Genomic DNA, 19,483 nt, shown 5'->3' on the forward strand with positions numbered 1-19,483 from the left:
TTGCATAGAAGTAATATTTTTCATCACTTTGTATAATCAATTTATTGTGCATTTAGGTCTATTTAGACATTCAACTATCAATTTCTATCCATATTCTTATTTATTTATTTATCCTTTCTTTTGTCATTGATGATTGATTGATTGTCATTCATAAAGACAATCAACCAAAAAAATAAAAAACCTAAGTCATTCAGTACTACGTAGCTCCGCCGCTGCACGGCACTCCTCGGCCTCCGTAGCGGCCGCAGCCTCCTGGAGGGGGCGTTCCCGGTGAGAGGCAGCAGAGCTCCGGTCATTGGAGCTGCTGCCTCAGAGCGGAGGGAGCTCGGAGAGAGGACACACACACGGTGCTGCTGCTGCTGCTCGGTCGGGCCCGGTGGATGGATACATACATACAAAGAAAGAAACAAACGAACAAAACAGGATGTCCCTCTGCTTTTAAAATAATAAATAAAAGTCGTGAATTAGCCTAATTTAAGGTGGTGGAAACAGAACAAACAAAACAGGCGTCTGCTCTTGCTCCGTGAACCCAGCGGCTGAAGCAGCGAGGTGTCCGGCGGAGACAGATGCGCCCGCTCGGTCTCGGTCTGTAGGTTAGTGCGTCTTTGTTCCGCGGTGACATCCTCCAAGTCCGTCAACACCACCGACACCACCAGCTGCACCATGGAGCATCCGGAGAGGGAGCACCGGTCTGACGACGAGCCGGAGTACGAGGACGAGGAGGTGGACCCCAGAGTCCAGGTAGGTAACCGATGCTTGTTGCTGCTGGTATCGATCTGTGTTTTGTTTTTTTTAATCGATAACGTTTTCATTGTGGAGCTGCCGACGAGTCTGCAGGAGCAGCAACAGCAGGGAACAAAGTGCTGCAGCTGCTGCGTGGCCCTCAATAGACTACAAGTTCACTTTACAATTGTATTTACAATTTATGAACAAAGAAATGTCAAATGATGGTGCAATTTATAAAAACGATTTATTAAGAGATGCATTGGAAAGAAATGCAGAGATTAAAGTAAAGTTTTTCCAGTGTTTCGTCAGAAATAATGAGCCAAATCAACAGTGAAAATGATCAATAGTGGAATTTAACCAGCTGCATCTGATGTTCAGTCCATTGATTAAGCGTTAAAGGTTACTTTCTCAGTTAATCAATTAATTACGGTATTTGATCTGCAGAAGGTGCAGTCAAATTATGCAGTTTCTTATTGCAACATTAAAAGCAAATGCGATAAAGCTGCTTCACATTTGATCTGTTTGCTTCAAAGATGGTTTAAAGATGAGCAAAAATACTTGCAGATTCATTTTCCATCTTGAGTGGTCAATAATCAATAATGCTGATGCACAGTAAACAGCTGTTAAGAAGTTTTCTTGCAGTGGCTCCACTATTAACTTCATTGTAAACAGTCAATGTCACGCCACTCAACTTAGACTAGAAACCTGATTTCTTCATGCTGATAATCAATTACATTATTTCCAATATCTGTTAACTAGTTTTTCTGTGTCTGGGTGTTTCCCTCTTTTCTTTCTTGTGGCTATTTTAAAACACTGGTTGTTGGTCAGTAGGAGTTTCTTTTTTAGTCTATTAATTGATTAGTCTTTTCATGGAAGAATAATAACCCAACGCTCTCTGACTCCAGCCTGTCAGACGAGACCTTTTTCATGACAGTAACTGAATGTTTTTTGGCAGTTTTGGGCGTAACTAAAAACTTTAAAAAGAAACAGAACACAATGATTTGCAAAAGATTTAAAACCTGAGTTTAATTGAAAATGGCACGAAGACAAAATATCAAATGTTGTTGTTGTTGGAACAGTGGCAACAAAAGGCTGGAGCAGATGTTAAACTGCTGGTGGAGCATCGCACAGTTAATTGGGTTACCTGGCAACGGGTCAGGGAGATGATTGGGTATGAAAGGAGCATCTGAGGAGGATTACACCACTGGATGTGTGTGCAATGCAACAATTTAGGATGCTTGTGTTTAACAGTGTGGAGAATTAGTGGATTTGACTAACAAGTTAAGTCCAGTGGTGGACAGTAACGGAGTAAATTTACTTGAGTGCTGTACTTAAGTACATATCCAGAGGATTTGTACTTTACTTGAGTATTAGATTTCTTTGGTACTTCTTACTCTTACTTGAATACATTTCCAAGACAAATATTTTTACTTTTTACTCGAGTTAATTCCTAGGAAGGCTGAAAAGTACTCGTTACTTTCAGGTCTGATCTTTTTTTTCTTTTTTTTTCCTAAAATCCTATTGGACACAAGCTGTGTTTGTCAGAGAAGGAAACCCTAACCCCTAAAAGCAGCACATCAGTGCAGCTGCTTTCAAAGAGTTAATTCTCAGAAACAAGAGTTAAAAGCTCCTTAAATTCATTTAGAAAAAATTATAGTAATTCATTGATGTGAAAAATAAGAAATTAAAAAAAGTGTTTCTTCCTCTCTCCCTCCTCTCCTCTCCTCCAGGGCGAGCTGGAGAAACTCAACCAATCGACCGACGACATCAACAGATGTGAGACGGAGCTGGAGGTGAGTCTGGGCTCGGTCTGTTTGCAGGTTCTGTGTGTGCGCTCGTGCAGGATTTCGGGCTTCCGAGTGTGTAATCAGTCTTGTGTAAACGCTGTCAGCCACTGTGCACATGCAGCAGTTCTTCTCTCACCGGGTCACAGTTCCACCTTTGCTCCGTCTTCAGGTCAAACTGTTTTTTTTTTATTAAGTTCACATTTTGCTCCATCAGCAGGAGGTTTTGTGCTACTTGAGTTTTACTGACGGCTGTATCCGGAGGAATGTGCAGCTGGAGTGGACGCTGAACCTTTGGGGCGTCACCACGGCGGCGATGCTCTGCAGAGACAAGATCATCGCCTGCTCATTGCATAACTGATCTTTGAGACCCATTAAAGTGCAGTAAAAAAGCTGATGGCTCACATGAATGTAGGTCAGAAACATGTGTGCAGCTTTATGGAGGTGGAAGTCCAAACTGTCAGAGAGATCAGAGGTGAACGAGTTCAGTTTGAAGGGTTTTGTCTTTAAGGATCACTGTTACCCACTTTGTTTCTGTGCATTTGAATGCACCAAACACACTTGGTGTAAACTCAGGTCTCAGGGGAACTTGCACGCTACTCTACTGGTATGACGTCCTGATGAGTTGAGACGTCTGTCTCAGTCGGACCGGCCCAAATGAAGCCGGGTTTCATTCCCATCGTCACAGCTTAAATGATTTGTGACAGACTCTGTCATTTGCTGCAATGTTTGTCTTTTTTTGTGTCAAAAACAGCAAAATATTTGACTCAACCTTGTGACCAGCAACACAATCAACCCTCCCTTCCTCTGAAAGCAGAACAGAACAGGACAGGGAAGAGCTGATCAACAACAAACAAAAACTGAAAACTGGACCATCGGACTGACGTCAACAGAGTAGGTGGAGGTCAGGAGAGTTGGCTTTCTGCAGCCGAAGTCTTCATTAAGAGATTAGACTCTTCTAAAGCTTTTCTATAAGCGAATGTCCAGTCAGCGTTTCCTCCAGCAGCTGGTCCGAGGGTCTCAGAGATCTGAGGATGGACTTGGATATGAGATCCGTTAGACGTAAGTCTGTGTAAAGCCTTAAAAAACAAGTTAAAAATCCTTGAACTCACCGTCGCTGTCTAAAAATATCAGGTGAGATGAGAGATGTGAAGTCAGATGATCTGAGATCAGTTCCCTGCTGTGATTTTCTATGTTTAGCAGAACTGTTGACACCAGCAGCAGCAGCAGCAGCAGCAGCAGCAGCAGCAGCAGCAGCAGCAGCAGCAGGAAATGAGATGTGAAAGCAGAAAAAAACCAAGTTACAGTAAATGAGGCTCATTTTATTTTACCCATAACCACATCACAGGTGGATGATGTTGGCAGCATCGTGACCAGTTCCCCCTCACTTCCCTCAGTCGTCCTTTTTAGACATAAACCCAGACTCCCCATTGAAAACCATCGTGGTCACTGATCTGAGCAGCAGTTTGATCAGCATCACTGACCCTGGTTCTGTTGAACCTGTTTGCATCTCTCCTGTCGGTTCACAACCTCGTGCCCCGATGCCACATCAACATCGACTCTGTGTTGATTCTTGAACCTTGACTGATTTTTGTGTTTTTGCTGAAAATCGGGTCATGTTGTTGTTGTTGTTTTCACGTCGGACAAAGACGCCTCCTGTCAGAGGAACAAAACATCAGATGGTTGATGTTTCTCCTGAACTTTTTGAGGGGAGTCGTGATTGAGTGTTGAGGATCAGAGCAGATCGTTATCTCCTGATTGATGACTGTTTGTCGTCACTCAACAACGCAGGGAAATCCCCTGGTATCACAGCTGTGTGCTTGCTTACAGAAGGATTCGTTCCAAACGTTAGATACAGAATTGGAGAAAAGATTCAGTCTCTAGTTTGGAGCTGAAACTTCAAGATGATGAAGTGATTAATGATCCGTCCGACGGCTGCAGCGCTTATTTCTGCAGGGTTGTGACGGGGTTAATAGAAGGCGAGGGCGGGGTTCACACAACATCACACGCTCACATTCACACCTACGAGCACTTTTAGATAAGATAAGACTCTATTAATCCCTCAGTGGGTAAAATTTACATCATGAATCAACTGCTCAAGCTCAAACTGATAGAAAAAATAATCATGAATGAATAAGTATCAAGAAAAAGCAGAATAAAATCAGAAGTCGAAGCAGAAATGGCAAAAACTGCTGTTTCCACCTCATCAAATCTAAATATTATTATTGCAAAATTACAATGAGTATTTTTAGGCAAGTTGATGAATGTAGAATTTAATTGGCGACTTTATATATGACTGAAATGATCATTAGTTGCAGCTCAACTAACAGCACAACACAGACCAAGTCTTTATGGCCCTTAACGTGACCTTGACTTCAACAATCAGTCATTGCTGATAAGAATAATGACACATTATGACATTTTCCATTTGGCCTCCTTCAGCTCTTAGTTCATAACCTAGACTAATCAGCTGAGCAGTAATTAAAGTGGAAAATATTATAAAGATGCAAAAAAAAAAAATCTCAGCTGTGAATATTTGCTTTGATGCTGTTGGACTTTAACATAAACTAAATGATTATCAGACTAATCGATGATGGGAGTGATATTTATTTACTTTAGTCCTCAGAAGGAGGAAAGAGACACAGACACAGATGCTCCTCATCGTCTCAGTACTTTGATGGCAGATAATTCCTGTAATCGTCTGTTTTCCCTCTGCTCGTCGCGTAAACATGCAAAGTGTTCAAATCCTGCCTCGGTCTCTGCCAGAGTGAATATTTACCTTTTTAGAAACGTTTCCAGATTCTTCCACTCGAGCGTTTGAGAGATGAGCAGCTCTGTGTGAGCGTCCTGTTGACAGATGGAAACAACAAGCAGCTGTTTGATCGCCACATTCAGACTGAGACCAGAGTAATAATGAGGCGCATGTTATGACAAACTCACCACCTCCACGACAGAGGAGTGGACGAGATTTAATTTAATAGACGTGAGTGACGCCTCGGGGGTTCGGACGTGTTGACAAGGTGAAGCAGCTCGGTGTGAACATCCAGCCCTGCAGTCAGCAGCATCACAGAGACCGAGCTGAGGATGGAGACTTTGGGCCTGTCCCAATTCTCCCCCTAGCCCTAAATATTTGCCCTAACCCTGTATTTTGCGCAAAAGAAAGGATGCTCTTGCGCTTCAGCCAGGTAAATCGGTGCTCTCAGACAGGACCAGTAGGTAGGAAGGTGCAATTGGGTCTTGGGTACCTCTGATGAAGACGCATTGCGTCGAAACGTTAGGTGTTGTGCACCTGTATTATTATTAAATATCTGCATTATATCGAGTGCTCCAGTTGTTTCTTTGGGTTTAGTCCTCGTGAAGTGACCCAATTGCACCTTCCTACCTATATTTTGCGCGTTCACGTGTAGGGTTAGGGTGTCCCATTACTTTAGGGAGCAAGGGGAAGTGCGATCTTGCCCTTAAAATCAGCCCTCAAAATGTAGTGAGGTCCGATGCGGGCTTAAAACGAAGTGGAAAATGAAATTACCCGTTGTCACGCTCGATCGCCGTTTAGACAAATCTGAAATGCTTGAAGAAAGATTACTATTTATCTCTGTGTGACATAGCTGCCGCCGTTAGCTTTGCTGCTGCCGTTAGCTGTCCCAGTCAGCTAACGGCACTGATGCGACACCGTGATTCCCCCAATAAATACCACACATAGCGACACAAAACACACACACAGAGAAATAGTAATGTTTCTTCAAGCATTTCAGATTTGTCTAAAGGGCTGATTTTAACTCATTGAGTGCCAGACCTTTTATAAAATGGTCAGTGCCATGTGCCAGCGTTTTGGGGCATTTTGAGTAATATGTCAAGACCCAGAGAATATTTTGTACTATGACTCTGAAAACACCAAACAGCTCAAAGGAAAGAGGAGACTCTCTATTTAACTAGGGAAAAACCATTTGTTTGTACCTTGTTCCATTCTTGATATATCTTAAGTTGAATAGAGCCTGGTTGCACCAAAAAAAAACACTTTTTTTCTAGAAAGCTGAGAAAAGTGCAATTTTGTGAAAGAGAGTCTCTCAAGAAAAATAGTGATTTATCCGTTTTAATTTTGGCTTCAAAAACATGTAAGACGTCTGAAAATTTCATTTCACATGTTTTTTCACCCCCCCCCCCCCCCCCCCCCCCCCACACACACACACACACACAAAAAGACAAAACAACAACAACTAAAATACAACACTCGTGTGGCAGTTGCTGCCCCCTCAGCCTCTCCTACGCCCCCCTCCACCCCCTCCCCTCCCCTCTCCTCCTCCTGCTTCTCCTCCTGCTGCATCGTCTCTGAAGGAGGGAGGGAGACGTCATGGCGTCTTCAGCCTCTGTGCTGGACGCGGCCGCGGCAGCGACGCACCGCGCTGATCTCTCGGTTCGTCGTCACGACGTCGGTTTACAGCAACTGGTGAAACTCCGCGATCCGCTTTCGCTTCGGCATTTTGGTGCTGATCATCTAGATGAGTTTACCTTTCCTGCCTCCTCCGATCACTTCATGCTGAAGCTATGCTAATAGCACCGTGGCTAAGCTTCCTCCAGCTCCACGTTACACTTGTTCCAGGCTCTGCCCGTCGTTTTTCTCTAGAAATAGAAACTTTTTCCGACATTGTTATCTCTGTACTGATTGCGCTCGTCTTCTCCTCCTTCTTCACTTCTTGCTCTGATCTACAGTCTTCTTCGTTCTACACATCCCAGAAGCCCCAAAATTACTCACAGTGTGCGCGAGAGCGTCCCCATTTACCAGCCGCAGAAAAGTGCATTTGACGTCTATAGACGTCAATGGCACTCAATGAGTTAAGGGCAAAATCGCACTTCCCCTTGCTCCCTAGAGTAATGGGACACCCTACCCCTACACGTGAACGCGCAAAATATAGGGTTAGGGCAAATATTTAGGGCTAGGGGGAGAATTGGGACAGGCCCTTTATAACCTCTTTACATTTCTCCTCCGTCAGTGTTTGTTTCACTGAAATGAAACCATGACTTCCAGGTTTTTATTCGAGAGCCTTCACACCCACATCCGACTGAGTGTGTGGAAACTGCGCCGGTCACTCACCAAGGGTCAAAAAGTGTCACGACTTTTCACCTTAAAATCTGAGCGTCAGCACTTTAACCTCCCAACTGTGTGGCTTCCTTCTTTCTTTGTGTCCTCGAGGGAAGTTTGGTTCAGTGCTGAAGGAGGAGGAGGAAGAGCGAGCTGGTGAGACACATCAGTCACCACTCAGCTCTGAGGTAAAGGTCACGAAGACGCATCAGATCCTCCACTGCAAAAATATATTTTTTGCCCGAGCCTTTTCCATGTATTGCTAGAATTTCCGTCGGAAGCCGCTGAACTGGAATCTCAGGTATCAAAAATGTTTGGTATCTCTTATTTGATATCTTGGAGATGAGAGAATAATCAGTCCCAAAATTGTCTAATTGATATAGTAGGATAATTAGTGGGTTCACCCAAGTGTTGACATGGAAGTCGATGCCCATTTCATTTCATTTCATTTTTGGTTTATTCCATTCATGGTATACATTCTTCACAAGGTTGCACAAAATTACATAATGTACACATTGTCACCATGAATGAAAAGGAGCAGGATAAAGAAAACGTATAATACCTGCCCCTCTCTGTTGTTATAATTACATTGGCTTACTTCAACACCAATATTATACTCTAAAGATGACTAGATGAAAGAAGACTACTAAAGATGATGAAACATAGTTGTGACAAGAAAACAAACAAAACACCACTCGTGAATCTATCTTTTTCTCTTTCTCCTTCTTTTTTGTAGACGCTTATCTTTTCTTTTTTAAACATTTTCTTAAACTGAGACATACTTGTACAATTTTTAAATTCCTTGCTTTGTGAATGCCATAATTTTACACCTGCAACAGAAATACACATTTGTTTTAAGCTTAGCCTTGCAAATGTATGTTTAAAATCAAGCTTCAGTCTGTTGTCCCCTCCCTCCAGTTTGAACAAGTTTTGTAATGATCTGTTCTTTGCTTTAAACATTATTTTTAAGGTCTGAAGTTCTATTATATCGGCCATTTTCAATTAACCTGCAGAAATAAATAATCTGAGGGTTCTCTATTCTCGATTCAAACTGTTATCTGCTGCAGAGTCATGTGACCTGGGTGTGGATGCAGATGAACGCTTGTTAGCTGGTTCTGAGTGGGTTCTTTTGGACCAATGATTAAGGGGCCGATGAGAGCCGATTCATACAGTATCTTAATGAACCAATGTGATCCCGTTATTGGTGTGTTTTTGAGCATGGAGGGATAAATAAGGCAGAGTTTTCTTTAGAGACAAATGTCATGAGTTTTTAAAGGTCGACAAATTAACTTTGAATCATTGTTGTTGAGCAGCTGAAATTGAATTCAGCCTCCGATCCAGTTCAGACCAGAACTTGGCTGCCATGGCTTTAGTGCTACAGCAACACACACATGTAGAGTTTGCATTGATACCACTGGCCGATCTGACACTCTGAGAGTCTGAAACAACGGCTTCCTCACATCAGACAGAAGCAGAGAAAAGCTGCTTCTCCTTTTGAGCCTGAGTTGCTGCAGGGAGTTTTTCTCTATCGGCTCTACCAGGCTGGGAAATTAACATCAGCTGCATTGGGTGGTTGAAAAGGCAGCTTCAAACTGCAAAAGGTTATTGAAAATTAATTTGATGGCTGTGCACACAAGGTCATACAGATTCAGTTTTTGTCTACATATAAAAAAGACAGAGACAAAAGGTAAAAGTCAGAATCCCTGTCGGGTATGTGGAACAAAGACAGGTCTTGTATCATAGCACAGATAGTTAAACCTACTGTTCTATGGCAAAAACCCAACACCGTTGACTATAGAGGCTAAAAACAGAACAGTTATCTGGATTAGTATAAGAGGGTAGGGTTTTTCTTTTCTTTTTGTGTTTTAAAACAATATTTTCCACTTCCCTATAAGAAAGTGACCAGAGGCTGAGGACAAACATGAGTTTGGATTAATGAGTTCAGCTCAGTCCCTGAAAGGACAGAGCTGCTGACGTTGGACTTAATTCTGGCAGCCACATCCAACCAGTGGAACCTGAGACGCCTCATAATAATGTAGTTATTTAATATTCAATAATAAGATCTGTGGTAATTGTGGCAGATAAACACAGAGGTTACTCAGTCTTCCCTTCTTCTTTTTCCTGTCATTTTAATTTAGAAAGATGTTTTATGCACAACCAGCCAGTGCCAGGGTCCCATCAGCTCATCAGCTGAGAAATTCAAAGCTTGACTGACCTGCCATGTCTAGTTCAATGTTCAGCTGTGATTAGAGGGTCGATTTCTCTGCTCATTAATTACATTAATTAGTTGTTAAGTTCATGTAGTCTTGAAGGAACATGCATAAAGTTTTTTTCTTATCTGGACCTCAGTGGAATCTCTTTCATCCTCCACCACGTTTTAATGAGGATGAACTACAGCTTCCAGAGGTCGTCAGACCCAGTAACCCAGATGTTTTATCTGCGGGGAGGAAAGCGTGGCACAGCAGTGAGTCATTCCAGTGGTTATTTAATGCTCCACTGAGAAACATTAACAGACTGGAGTAAAAGTATTGACCTGGTCTTTGTGGACGAAGACGTGAGACGAAAATCACCTTCTGTAGATTCACAGTCAAACTGAAAGTTGACCTAAAGGTTATTTTCAGCGTGTCTCTCTCAGTCTGAGAAGAATAAACAAGTGTCTTGTTTTCTGTAACAACTTGAAGCACTGCAGCTGCGTCCAGGTCTGCTTTATTTATTCTTCCACCTCCACAACATGTTCCTGCCTTTTCTGTTTATTTACCAGCACTGTTCCATTATGCATGAGCTTCTTATCTGCAGAAACTTCAGCAGCGTCCTTCGTTCTGGTTGTTTCTCACCTTGGAGCTTTTGCTTCTGCTCGCTCTTAATTTGAAGATGTAAACCTTTTATTCCACCTTATTCCTGAGCTGTTGCTGTCAAACACACTAGAGGTGCTAATGAAGTCAAAATGTAGAGTACATTTTGGGGAAGTTCACTCTGTACGTGACTTTGTGGACCTTTGTTTTACTTGTGCCAAGTCATAACGTACAGTGTGAGACTGTACAGTGTTTAAGGGAGAAACCCAGCAGCTTGAGAAAATAAACCAAACTACAAACTTAAAACCCCTCATCATGTGTGCAGTGGTTGTTCTGAGCAGCTCTTATGTGATGATCTCACAGTAGCAGCACAGCTCTGAATCAGTGAAAGGGAATTTGTTGTAGCACAGCTTATAAGCTCAAAGGAACTCTGTCTTCACTGGAAACAAAGCAGACACTGCTCATTATTCATCACAGAAACCAATGTCTGTAAAAATGTTTTTATTCATTACAAGATTATACGAGAGCTCATCCAGAAACGCCGGCATTAGAGCTGCTTTACTGGTTTCCAGCAGCCCTGAGCTCCGTGTGCAGGGACAGGCTGCTCCGCTCAGCCCTAGAATTTACAACATACAAGAAGCAATTTGCAACACGAGCTTGTTTCCTCTTTTCTCATTTTGACAGATTTCAAAACAGTCCCCCACACTTAAGATTCATGCTTGTATCTGCACGGTGCAAGCAGCAGCAATCAGCAGCCGGAGAGAGACGAGGCGGGGGCCGGTAGTTGGTTATTTGCTTTGTTTTGTTTTGCCCTAACGAGCCACAGTCATGAGCAACACGTCCGTCTTAAGTTGCTGTTGCTAGGTGAAGCGATGAGTCGTTTTCCCATTGGTTGAAGAAATATGCAAATTTCAATACTTGTGTGTGAATCCACTAATAATAGCTGCACTGATCTTGTACATGCTTGTTGCCAGTTTTGTGGACATTTTTCTGTTATTGCGGTGTCTCAGGTAGGTAGATAAACAAGAAGACGACCCACCCTAATGCAGTCTGTTTACTGAGCTGTGATTGGTCAGTTGTTTCTGCAATGAAAACACAACACCTCGCCTTAATAAGAAAGTTGGTTTTCCTTGATTGAAGGAAGGAATTTGAGGATTTGGCTTTGCCAGTAGCCTGTTTGCTTTACCCAACAGTCACTTTGGTACACTTTAAAGCCACTGGGTTAGAGATCGATTGCTTATCGTGACTTTACAGTAAGTGTCACATTTGACCTTATCTCAACATAAAATGTCAACAACAATCTCCTTAAACCAACAAACCAGATGGTTATGATATGTAGAGGTTGTGCCAATCCCTAAAAAGTTTAAGCGACCTGTTGGACGAGGAACATTGTCAGCATCTGAAATGGCAAATCCAATGACCTGTTGCAGTCATACTTCTTAAAACCCCTCTGTTATCCTGATTGAGGATCACAAACTCTATCGAACAAACTCTTTGGGAGGTTGAGGACAACATCCAGCCCATCTCTGTAGTTATTTGGTGCCTTTTGAATGGTTGCATCAACCTTGCAACCGGATTGTTGCAGGGATCATAGCTGCAGTAGCAAGGATGCCACAAGAAGTTGGTTGTCCTGCCTTTTGTCTTCTATATGAATACAGACTGTGTTAAGACAACAGTTTTTTCCTTAAACTTGAGGGTAAGTTTGGGGACAGCGAAGTTTCAGAAAAGATCGAGCCCATTGCTGCCAAACATCCTCACCCTTACTTGTATAACTAACCCCGCTCAATGAGGAGACGAATTAATAAGGACCTTCCCCTGCACAGATTCATGACGTTCCTGGCTTGTTTTTCCACTTAGTGTTTTTGTTCTTATGCTTAGAAAGTTCTGTGCCCGTCATGCCAATTACAAGTCCGTGATGGAATTTAAGAGCCGAATCAGTCTTGAGAAATTCCCCTTGACAAGCACAGATAAAGGAACAAAGCTCTCAAAGATGGAACAAAGTTTGCTTCGTACCAGTTAACATCATTATATCGGACATTATATCAGACATTAATTTCTTACAGGCAACCACAAACAGATTGGCTGGAGTCTGCTTCCTAGTGTTTACTGGGACACTCATGTTTCTGGGAAAACTGATTAGATGATATCATCATTTAGACTTACCTATTATTGAGTGTTATCTTGGAGTTCTTTACAGTAGAAACTTCAGTCCATAATGGCTGTTGCTGATTGCAGGCAGCAAATGGAGCAAGTTTCATTTCCTCAAGTTACGACTTTACAAGCAGCAACTAGGATGGAGATGAAGGGTCAAGAGGTACAACGCCCTGTCAACAGAGTGTTCAGTGCAAAGTGAAATCAAGCACAAAAGAGTTGGAGAAACAAAATTGGATTTAAACTCAGTTGTGAAACAGTTATGAAATCCAACACTGTCTCTGTAGAGTTTTTGTCAGTCCATCATGCAAAACCCTTTACATAACTCCATCCTTTCATCTCAGAGGCTCTGATGTGATTGAGGGACTTGGCACAGACCTTGAATCGCCCAATTCATTTTAAGATTTCATTAGGTGTGTTTGTTGCAGATCTGGAGGGAATGATAGTATTCTCAAATATTTCCCTCTTGTTTGTTTGTGACTGAAAGTTTTCTCTCTTTTCTGTCTTTTGATCAGGATGCAAGGCAGAAGTTCCGATCAGTGCTGGTGGAGGCCACGGTGAAGCTGGACGAACTGGTGAAGAAGATCGGAAAGGCCGTTGAGGAGTCCAAGCCTTACTGGGAGGCCCGCCGGTTGGCCAGACAGGTCAGTGTCCCAATGCAGAGATGGATGGATGGATGGTTGAAACATATAGAACTCTTCATGGCAGGTCTCAAGTTGGTCTGGGTCCACAGTTGTGACTTGGGTTCAATGTTTTCAACTTGTGATGACCCCAAGTCTCAGAAAAGTCCACCTTGGGAGTGGGAAGGCTGATCACTGAAAGGACAGAAACTGACCTTTTTTCTTTCAAATCTGGAGTCCCCATTTTATATTAAGCTGTAAACATGTGTTTTGTATGACCAGGTTACTGTCTCATTTGTTTTTTTTTAGTTGAGAGTTGGTCATTTTTTCTGTCAGGTTAGTAGAGAGGTATTTCTTTAGCAGTTTTGGGTGGATGGATATTCTTTCAGCTAGTACTGTTGAACACAGTTGAGTTTGGCCTTTTAGTCTTTTTTTTAGTTTACCTGCTGGTGTTTTACTGATTTTAATTTTCAGTCGTCTTCAGATTCTGTCTCATTAGTGTCCCTCTTTTGTGAAAACCCTTGTCCGACTCTTAGATGAGGCCTTTAGAGGTGAAAACACGATTCCCATGCATAGACTTTAATTGTTGTCGGTGTGGCTGATCAGTAAGTGCAGAAATTAGACATAGCTTAAAATGGTAATGAGGGGAACTACACAATCATTTCAGACCACAGTCTCGCTTCCCTTTTCAGCAAAGTGTTTGTGTGTGATGTGTGTGTGTGTAAATAAAGAGGGAAGTAGCCACCTGCACATCTCGATAAGAGCCCACGCAGCTGTACGGGCTCAGTCAAAAGGCTTCATTGTTTAGGTTTATCTCCTCCCTGCCTCATGATGTAGAGGAGCTATCTACTGTCTTCACGTTTCCACTTGGACATAAACATTCCCCATCAGTATTAGCTGCAATTTTCAGTTTTTGTGCAGAAAAACAGGTGGTGGTGAAAGAGTTTCTGAGTGACGCTGCAGTCGGACTTCCCCTTCTTCAACTTAATGTCGGTTTTATCCCATTTAAACGACGATCACATGGGGATGTTCAGTGGGGCATTAACTCAATTTGTGGCCAAAGATTAAACAAAATCCTTGAAGGAACTTATATCATCCAGCCTGTTGTTATCTTGTTTTTTTGCCTTTAACCCAACGAGACCTATCACAAAACCCAAATACTTAAAGTTAAATAGATCATCTTATCTGAAAGCATCTGTGGCATTTGGGGTTTTAAAAGTGGATCAACTAACCAATCTCGTTAGCATGAATGCTGTCTGGTGACACAGTCATCATCAGACAATACGTTAAATAAACCTTGAATTGATACCAAGCCTTCCATGGGAGAAATCCGGCTTACAGTGTGTTAAAATCAACACAAATCTACTGATCAATTATGACTCAAGACCATGAAGAAATATCTTATACATTGTGAAATGATGGTGATAAACATTTGTTGCCTGTTGTTGGACTGTGTTGGTTTCTGGGGAACTGAGATGAGGATGTACAGCATGTGATAGTTGTACTTCCCTTCACCTGTCAGCTCACCTGCTTTTATTTCTGTCTCGTCTAGACTTTTGCATTTACTTCTCGAGCATGTATCTGGAACAGCAAGATTTCAGCTGGATTTTTTTTTCCTGTGTACCTAGAAGGGTTGGTTTTGGTAGAAAAGTGCAGAATTGTGTTATGGAGTCAGAGCTGGGGATCAAAAAGATGACGGAGGGGAAAGGACGAGTTGAGGAGAATCAGAGATGATGCTCTGAGTTGAGGTGGAGTTCATGATTTCCTCCAGGGAGACAAAACATTTTACAGTTTGTACTCGCACGCTCTCTGTTGCTCTGTAAGAGAAGCCATTCGAATGAGTTCCTGCTGAATACATTTGTGTAGTTCCTTCTTGTTGCACTGCACCGTCCCTCTCTGCGTGACTAGCCTGACTAATTTAGCTCGACATTGGTTTGACAGGAAGAAGTCAGATCGCTGCTCGTCCCCTCATGCAGACGACCCACTTTTACCAACTTTGCCAAGTTAGAGACACTCTGCTGTAACTGGAACAAGGAAAGTCGTCCTTGCGTTGTGAAACATCTTCCCTGCTTAAAGGTCCTCAAGGAATACACCTACGAGCCGTAAAACTCCAGTTCTGAAGTCGATCTCAGCTTCAGTTCTCTTCAGTTTATTGATCAACCTTCAGACTGGAGAGGTTCAAGATTCCTGTGGGACGTGATTAAATGTTGACTGTGAAGACTTGTCAGGAAAAGTTGGAGGAGTTTGACCTCACCGTATACTTGACACTTGTATTTAATGGGAAAGGTTGAGTTTCTCTAGCCATTGGAGGGTGAATTAGAAACCACATTAGATCAAGTATTTTTTAATCATCCCTGACCCTCCCTTGACTTTGAATGATGAGATGAGAAACAGACATTAGATTCAGTGATAGTCATTAATCATGTTAAATTAGCTCTGATAGGAGAGCTGACACTTTGGATAAAACAAAAAGACTTGCTCTAAAATGAGGATTAAAATCTGCCATGACCTCCAATGGGATCAAGGTTTGGAGTTGAAGGCGACCTCAGCTATGTTGGGTGGAGATCAAGCAGCAACCATGGGTTAATGTCCGAAAGCTGTAGTTCCTCTCCTGACCACTAGACTGAGTCTCCAACAGAGTAGGTCCCCAATAGACACCCATGTTCAAACACATGTTAATAATTTGGTACGAAAACAGATTTTCCTCCTCAAATTTCCTCCTTTATCTAATCACCAAGTTACAGAAACCTCAAAGAGACTATTGCATCACGTATACAGTATTCACATGTACAGCCTTACATAAACTCAAAGTGGAAACTCAGACCTTGACCCAGCTCTGTGTTCAGTAACATATCTCGTGTTGCTGCATCCAACTGTTCTCCAATTTTCTCTGGACCACAGAATAAGACTCTCAATGGGCTGAGTCATTACCTGCTGTCAGTCTGAAGGCCTCCGGCTTTGTTCACAAGTCATTAAAATAAATATGGTTTCTGATAACCAGATGAAAATTGTACTAATATGATTTTTTTTTCTTTTTTACACTTGTTCATCTACTCTGCTGATGCTTTAATCTGAACATGTTTGTGCTTTCAACATCTTGTTCTTGGACGTGTTGCTCATTTATCTCCCACGTCCGCGTCTGAAGCTTTAACCTGGTGACTTTAAAATCACAGCCAGCTTCTCTCACCTCCTCACAGCTCGGTCCGCCGGCCTACATAAACATTATCCATCTGCTGTATCTGTCTGCGCTCGCTATCCAAATGCCTCGCGGGGCAAATTGAGCCTCTGTTGTGCCTTGTATCAACAGAGAAGGATAAACGTCGGTTTTGTAAGCCAGACTTGTTCTGCTCTCAGACCTTTTCATCGGGCGTCCCTCCTCCCTCGGTCTCTTTGTCTTCTCCTCCTCTCTGTCGGCTACAGACTGCAGCAGAGTTTTTTATCAGATCTCTGCTCTAATTCGCTGCACTAGTCCAGCGACCAGGCATTTAAAGCTTCAAGGCTGCAAAGGAATGTTCTGGATGAGGTGTTGTTTTGGTTTAAGTGCTATACTGGTTGTTTAACATTGAATAACCTCTGGTCCTTCTATCACAAAGAGGCCAAGGTCGTGTCTTCACTTGTATCAGACCAAGATATTAATTCCCAGAGCTGCACATCATCACTTTGCTAAAGCTGGAACCAACATTTACTGATTTGATAAACCACTGGTTAATTAATCTAATCTCCATTTAGAGCTTACCCACTGTTTATATTAACACTCGTTAAAGCAGAAGTGTCCAAACCTAATAATGTTCCGCCAACTGGCAGCAGGCAAGTTGTTGGTTTAAAAGATTTGGAGTCGGTGATAAACCTCCTTTTTTTTCCTGTATGAAGTCCCAGCAATGGACTCGCTGTATAATGATGACGCTGCACTTTTTTTGTAGCTGTAGATATAAACCTTAACAGAAAGATTTAGTATCACATCATTACAATGGTGGTAAAATGGAGTAAGTGAGGCGAGCAGGATCTGATACAAGTTCCTACAGCTCTAAAACGGCAGGGCTGCCGGATCGAGGGGCATCAGGACTTGGTAGTGGTACAGTGTTGTTGGGCAGTAGACCACTCAACAACTAATCAATGGATCGAGTTCAAACTTTCTACAGACATCCATTGTCTCCAGAGGATGGGTCTCAGTCACTTTGCTGATTATCCAACTACTCTACACCCTGGTCTTTCATGAATTTTACCAAATAAGTCCAAAATACTCCCCCTGGATGTCTAGAACTGTCTTTAGTCTTTGGCAGCAGGAATCACCTGTGAAGGTAACTTTGTATTTGCATGAATGCAGGAAGGCCAGGTACCTTTCAGACCTCTGGTTCTGGGGTTGGACCTGGTTGGACCTTTCTGTTTACCTGTGTGGGTTTTCTCTTTGTACTCCGGCTTCCTCCCTCAATCCTAAAGACATTTTAAAAGATTGTTTGTCCCGGCCTATCCAGGGTGTGTCCTGTCCTCGCCCAACGTCAGCTGGGATCGGCTTCCTGCAACCCTTTAAGAATAAACACTGTGGCTAATGAATGAATGAATGAATGAGCGAATGTCACTGGCCCCAAATCCTTCAATGGCCTTTAGAATCGATTGGTATTGTCTTTTTTATATCTCATCTTTCTGTAAACGGACTGCCCCAGATTCCAGCCATTCACCTCCTGCAGCTTCGTAGACTTCTGTGGCACTGTGTTATTTTTATTTGGACCATCTGAACAGTTGGTTGGAACTGAAAATAGAAACAAGCCCAACTAAGTCAAGAAAAAGCAGTTGTTTGTCTCGAACAAAGCTGTGTTTGTCAGACTCTTGGAAAAAAAAAGCTCTTTCCACAATTAGGCAGAACTCACACTGACGTCTTTGATGTCACTGACTTTAGAGACTTGCCAACTAAAAATATCTCCAACTGAAGACACACTGAGTCTCTTTGTCGTCTTCCATCGCTCGCCGTGGACCTGGCTCACGGCACCGTTCAGCGAGTGTGATGTTTGGCTGCTTCTCATTATGTCATCAGAGTTTTCATTACGTCTTGGTTTGTTATTGACCTCTGAGCGCCCAGTGAGTGTTTTACCTTGTTTTTCTGTTCTGCAACTCCCTTTTTCTCCCCTTTTCTAATTTCTCTCCGTTTCATTTTTGCTCTTCATCTTTTCATCTTTCCTCTTTTTTCTTCGCCCCCTCCCTTCAGCCTCTTCTTGTTGTTGTTATTTTTTGCTTTTTCATCTTTCTGTTGACTTGTGTTTCGCCTCCTCTTGTCTCCCCTGTCACTCTTCTCTTTTCTAGTTAATCTTCTTTTCTTCCATCTCTTCCCCCATTCACTTTTTTGCCCTCTCTCCATCATTATACTGTGCATTGACGTTCCCTTTCTTTGTTCTCTGTTGCTCCTCGTCGGTCGCCCACTCGTTTTGATTAAAAACACAGTATTTGCAGTAGCAGATAAGCAGCGGGCTGCGCCCTGGGAGCGGCGGCGGTCGCAGCGGTGGTGGCAGGCGGAGACAAACGACTCGGTTTGACCTTGGCTCCAGATGGAAGATAAAATGGAGAACCTGTAACTCTTGAGAGTGTTGGATAATCTATATTTGCATATCAGACGTGCAGTTGACAGCTAATGATTCATGAGTGAGTCACTGAGCAGAACAGCGCGAGTCGTTCCACTGAGGCGGGAAAATCCAGGAAATTATGTGACTTAGAAAACAAAACAAAGCTTGTTTTTGTGAAATATATGTCCTTGAAAGTGGATTTAAAAGCTTTTAGGTACAAGCTGTGAATAAAAGAAAAAGCTTTGGTTTGTTTTTAATCATCATCATGTCTTTGAATGATCTGGAGAGTCCTTGATCTTAAACCAGTGGGACAGAGGTCGGGTGTCAGAGAAAAGTTTTGAATTGAAGTAATACAGGAAGCTCAATGACATGAGTTACGTCCTGCGTCTTCAGTCAGTACATTCCCATGTGTACACATCATACTCACAGGTACAGTGTGTGGATTTCACCAGGGTAGTGTCGTCTTAGATGAAATGACGACATGACCACAATGTTTCCTTCTCTCCTGCTACGTCGCCAGGATGGCGCCTGTTGAGGATGTGAGGTGTCCATCATTTTGGACTTTATCTTTTTGACTGTCTTGACTGCACTGCATGCATCAACGGGACAATGTTTCGTTAAATATTTCTGTTGATCTTCACGCACAAGGAGGCAATCTTAAACCTAATAATGTGCCCCTTGCCATTGGACAACACATTAATACACTTGAAAGCCTATTGGTGGCTCACGTTTATATGTTTCCCATGGTTCCTAATAATAGCACCTGAAGAAGATCAGTTGG

General features: G+C 42.6%; 1 protein-coding gene across 1 annotated transcript in view; it reads left to right on the forward strand.

Annotated features, from left to right (window-relative positions):
- Positions 1 to 325: 325 nt before the first annotated feature.
- sh3bp5b (SH3-domain binding protein 5b (BTK-associated)) overlaps positions 326 to 19,483 on the forward strand; it is a 41,171-nt gene continuing 22,013 nt past the window's right edge. The window contains exons 1-3 of the mRNA XM_083988844.1: positions 326 to 741; positions 2,457 to 2,519; positions 13,046 to 13,174. Coding sequence (XP_083844970.1) covers positions 664 to 741; positions 2,457 to 2,519; positions 13,046 to 13,174 — 270 coding nt within the window. The 5' untranslated portion in view covers positions 326 to 663. The remainder of the gene's footprint in view (positions 742 to 2,456; positions 2,520 to 13,045; positions 13,175 to 19,483) is intronic.

The sequence above is a fragment of the Trachurus trachurus genome (genome assembly GCF_905171665.1).
Source record: "Trachurus trachurus genome assembly, chromosome: 16".
NCBI classification, from domain to species: Eukaryota; Metazoa; Chordata; class Actinopteri; order Carangiformes; family Carangidae; genus Trachurus; species Trachurus trachurus.